The 5,153-nt window shown below is 55.4% G+C and overlaps 1 protein-coding gene across 1 annotated transcript in view; it reads left to right on the forward strand.

The window, feature by feature from the left end:
• Positions 1-986, forward strand: part of GPR114 (G protein-coupled receptor 114) — a 4,124-nt gene extending 3,138 nt beyond the window's left edge. Inside the window, 5 exon segments of the mRNA XM_010186636.1 lie at positions 1-185; positions 187-243; positions 245-357; positions 516-778; positions 910-986. The exon segment at positions 1-185 is cut by the window's left edge and continues 95 nt beyond it. Coding sequence (XP_010184938.1) covers positions 1-185; positions 187-243; positions 245-357; positions 516-778; positions 910-986 — 695 coding nt within the window.
• The last annotated feature ends 4,167 nt before the right edge of the window (positions 987-5,153 follow it).

A 5,153-nucleotide genomic window follows, 5' to 3' on the forward strand; every position in this document is an offset into this window, starting at 1 on the left:
CTCTGGCCTCCGGTGCCGAGGGGCGCTGTCGGGCCACTGCCGCCCTGCTGCACGCCAGCCTTCTCTGCACCCTGGCGTGGATGGCCGCTGAGGCCTTCCACCTCCTCCTCCTCCTTGTCAAGGTCTACAATGTCTACATCAAGCACTACCTCCTCAAGCTCTGCCTCTTCGCTTGGGGTGAGTGGGCACCTGCCCATGCCTGCCGGTGGCATGGCTGCCCCGGCACGGCCCCACACAGCCTGTCCCTGTGCCCGCAGGTCTGCCCACTCTGGCCGTGGCAGCTGTTTTTGTCTTCAAGAGAGATACGTACGGGTACCATGCCATCGTCACCCCTGAAGGCTACAGGAACATGACGATGTGAGTGAACCATAGCTCTGCAGGGTGCCACTTTTTGGTGGGCCTGGTTCTGCTGGCTGCACACTTCCATCTCGCCGTGCATGGAGGCACCTGCTGCCGTGCCCCTCCCGTGCCCAGCTCCTTCTCATGGGTATTTGTCCCCTTGTCTGCTTCGCCAGGTGCTGGCTTACCAGCCCGCCAGTCCATTACACCACCCTATGCTATGCCGGCCTCATCCTGCTCTTCAATGTGCTGGTGCTGGGGAGGGTGGTGGCCATACTGCGGAGGATCCGGCAGCAGACGGGACAGGCGAGGAAGGACTGGGTGACGGTGCTGGGGCTCACCTGCCTGCTGGGCACCACCTGGGGCCTGGCCTTCTTCAGCTTTGGCATCTTCCTCGTCCCCCAGCTCTACCTCTTCACCATCCTCAACTCCCTTCAAGGTCAGTGGGGAGCACTGGAGAGGGATGGGGAAGTTTTTGAGGGAATGGGCACCCCATGGTTTGGAAGCAGCAAGGTCCTTGCAGGAGCTCAGTGCACCCATGGCAGTGACCATGTTGCCACACACCCACAGGTTTCTTTGTCTGCCTTTGGTACATCGCTGTGCACCGCCGCAGCAAGCCAGGCTCCCTCAGCAACACCTCCAAATAACATGCCCTGACACCAGGGTGAAGGGCTCCGAGGGGACCTTGGAGGCTGCTCCTCGAGAACGTGGATTGGCAGCATTCTCTGGCACCGCAGACACTGCAGGTTTCTTCAGGGGAAGCATTTGGGCTGCAAAACTGGATTTTGGGGTGGTGGGAGCAGCCTACCCTCCATCAGTAACCAATACTGACTTATTCTGCTGAAGGTGGACGTTTCTCATTAAAAGTGCCATTTAATTGCCAATGCAGGTCTCCTCCATTGCTGGAGGAGCATTGCGGCTCTGGCTGGGGTCTCACAGCTCTCTGCTGCCACCCTGTCACCCCTGGCCACCACACTGTCACCCGTCACCTGTCACCCCCAGTCCCATGGCAGGCAGAGCCAGCAGCCAGGCTCTGGTTGTCGTTAATGAAGGTCCCACTAGATGGCATGAGGATTGCGGGGACGGTCTCAGCTCTGGACTCTGCACACCACAGAGCCGGCCAGTGGTGGCGCAGGCCTCTAACGGTGCTGGTTAGCGGTGCTGGTTAGCAGTGCTGGTTAGCGGTGCTGGTTAGCGGTGCCAAGGAACCACTTGACAGCCAGGAAGGGACATCTGAGACCCCTCAGGGAGCCAAAGTGGGGTCTCCTCAGCTTCATCCCTCAACTCATCTGGTGCCAGCATGGCTGTGGGCTGTGGCGAGTGTGGCTATAAGGCCATGGCACACCCAAATCCCCCTGAGCCTGGGTTTTCACCTGTGACAGCACCCCACTGAAAGCCCTCCTGCTTGCCCCGAAGCAGGCATGGGGATGGAGGTCACCCACAGCACCGGGTCAGTGAGCAAACGGGCAAGCAGAGCTCTGGCTTGATATCGGGTGGACATGTTGGGGCAGAGGAGAGGGTGGGAAATGAGTAAATGAGCCCATGATGTGGCTTTCCTGCTGCTCTCATTTAGGAAGGCAGACCCTGAAAAAATGCTTTATTGGGGTTTAAGCAGTCCAGCCTGTGGGAAATAAACAGTGAGGACAAATTGCGGGGATTAAAACCATGGTGGTGGAGGTGGTGAGTCAGCCCTGAGCCTCTGGTGTATCCCCGAACACCTGAAACTGCACCCACTGTTTTGCCTTTCCTGCTGCCTGAGATTTTGGAGCCAGGCATCTTGCTCTGTCTGCCGGGATGCAGAGCAGCATCACAGCGTGGCGACACCAGCAACATGCCATTTGCTGGTGCTGCGCGTTTCTGGCCTTGCGGGGGGACATGCTGCCCATCCCTGCCTTCCCGTGCTACTCTGCCAAGCAGCATTTCCCCTTCTGGCTGCTTCCCGGTGCCTGGTTCTGGGCAGCAAAGAAAGCCGCTGGGCCTTGTTCTTTGTTCAGTGTACAAAGGGCCGCCAGCGCCCCCGAGTTCCCAGCCCTCTTGCTGGTGACACGGACAAAAGCTCGTCCCATTGGGGCTGTGCCCCCTGTTTCCCAGCCTGCCAAGCACCGTGGTGGTGATGAGCTGTGCATGTCTCACCGCGCCGGTGGCTGACTCCAGCTACTTAATAAGAAGCCTGGAGGTTTGGTGAGGTGCCAAGCGCCTGGCTTGTCCCACATGATCCCCACTGTGGGACAGTTACACCCCAGCTGCGGTGGCTCCACTGCCCCCAGTTGCTCTTGGGATACTCTTTCCATGCCCCTTCCTCCCTATCTTGAGATTTTGGGGCTTGCAGCGTGAGTCACGACAGCTCCTGGTGCCTGCGTACCACCAACACTGGCACGTGAATACACCTTGTTCCGGTATCCGGTGGTGCCTGGAAAACAATCGGTGCTTGGTCGGTTGCCTCCCGTTAGCGGGAACACGGCCTCCATGGGGCACAGTGGTCCCTGGGGAGCTGGGGCTCATACTGGGGACCAGTGGGACACAGTGGTCTCAGGGGAGCTGAGCCCATTGCTGGTGACTGGTGGCAGAAGAGGCACTTTGCCCACACCACCGTGTCAGGAGCAGGGTCAAAACACTCCTCAAGCTCCTCTGGGAGCACAGGGTGGGCTCCCACCACCTCCAGTGCTCCCCAGCCCTGGGGCACCGTGGGCAGAAGGGGGAGCTGGCTCGTTTAACCTCCCCAAGGAGAAATAATCCTATTTACCTTTCCCTGCACCTTACTGGGCAGGATGCCAGGATGCTGCTGGCGGGGGGTTGTGCCGTCCTTTTTTTTCCCCAGGAAAGGTGGCTTGGTGCCACCATGGTGCCTTCACGATTCAGTGCCAGCCCTAGGCCCTGGGGCAAAGCTTTGGAAATGCTGCAAATCCTCCAAATTCTGGAGTAACAAGCAGCCAGGGAAGAGACTAAATCCATTTGGGAATGGGGGGTGGGAGGGGCAATTCTTGACTCCATTTTGGGATCCAGCTTTGGTACACAGCTGCTGGGCAGCAGAGGAGCCCGGTTCTCAGGTCTCGTGGGAGCATCCTCACCCAGTGCTTGTGCAAATACCCCCGGGGACCAGTTTCCCCAGACTTCCTGACATCATTGTTGGTTTATTTGCAAAGCCAAGCCTATACAAATAAGTCAGGTTTATTGCTCTCTCTACGGTTGGGTTTTATGGCCCTGGCACTTGCGGCATCGCTGTTATCATTGCTGCCAGACAGAGAAACCCTGATGTGGGTTGAGGGGGGGCCCACCTCTCTATCTCATGTATTTTTGGGAGCAAGGCTGAGCAGTGGCAATGGGGGAATGGGACCACCCATAGCTGTTGAGGAAGCTGCGAAGCTTCCTTGGGCTCCCTTGGGATCGCAACTCCTCAGAGCATTGCTCACGAGATTGGGATGGGGGACCTCTGAGCATCCGCTCCCTCCAACGCTCATCTACTTCATCATCCTCATCCTCACCCTCCTCTACCCACTGGAGCCAGGCTGAGCTCTGCTCACAGTTGCACCTCATGAGGGATCTCCCATGGGACTTTTAGGGGGGCCTTGGGAACCCCTGAGCCAGAGTTGGCACCACTTGGCAGTGAGATTGGCAGGGAGCTCAGTGGGACATGTCCTCGCCTGCCGGAGCTCGCCTGGCCATGGCTGCATCACCGTGCTCCCTCAGCACGCGTCCGCTCGCTCACTGCCAGCACCAGGGTCTTGAGGAGCTTTTAGGAAGTTTTAGGAACTTTTAGAGCTTTAGGAAATTTAGAGCTTTTAGGATCCTCTAGGATTTTAGGAATTTTAATGGGTTTTAGGATCTTTTGGGAGTTTGGGGAACTTTTAGGGCTTTAGGAGTTTTTAGGATCCTTTAGAGCTTTTAGGAATTTTAAGGCTTTTTAGGATCTTTTAGGGGTTTGGGGAATTTTTAGGGTTTTTAGGAGCTTTTAGGGCTTTAGAAGCTTTTAGGGCTTTTAGGAACTTGTAGGGCTTTAGGAGTTTTTGGGATCTTTTAGAACTTTTGGGAACTTTGATGTTTTTTAGGAACTTTAAGGGCTTTTAGCATGTTTTAGGGCTTTTTGGTATTTTAAGGGTTTTAGAAGCTTTAGGAGCTTTTAAAGTTTTCAGGATCTGTTTGGGCTTTTTTTTTTTAGGAAATTTGAGGGCTTTTTGGATTTTTTTAGGGCTTTTATGGCTTTGGGAACTTGTAGGGATTTTAGGAACTTTTAGGACTTTTAGGGGTTTTAGGAGTTTTTAGGGTTTTGAGGAGCTCTGAGGGCTTTTATGAACCTCTACAGCTTTGAGGAAGTTTTAGTGTTTTCAGGAACTTTTAGGGCTTTGAGGAACAAATCAGTTTGAGCATTAAACCCTCACCAGGCAGAGCAAGTGTCGCTGGCCTGAGCCCAAGGGCGAATGTCCCCTGCAAGGGACAACACAGGGATTTCCTCCCTCTCGCGCTCAGCCAGCGTCTATGAAGGCAGCAACGCGTTCTGGTGACTTACAGATAATCTCGATAACATCAACAAGGGCAGACATCGACCTAAAAATAACGCCTGATAACATCAAGTGTGGACAAAAGGATCATTGTTCCATAACAGCAGCAAAAAGATGTCCTAAAAATGTCCTTTCTTCACTGGGATGGGGGTCCACACCTGAACCCCCCCTCCAAGAGGGCCTGATCCTGTGGGAGATGCCATTGCTTTTAGCGGTGTTATTCCTGAGAGGCGGATTTATGGTGTTTCCCAAAGATGCCGGTCAGGATGACCCACAGCGGGAAGCTTGGCTCACTGCGATGCTCCCACGGCTCCGGGT

This window comes from Mesitornis unicolor, unplaced genomic scaffold, assembly GCF_000695765.1.
Source record: "Mesitornis unicolor isolate BGI_N332 unplaced genomic scaffold, ASM69576v1 scaffold43926, whole genome shotgun sequence".
In the NCBI taxonomy this organism is placed as follows: Eukaryota; Metazoa; Chordata; class Aves; order Mesitornithiformes; family Mesitornithidae; genus Mesitornis; species Mesitornis unicolor.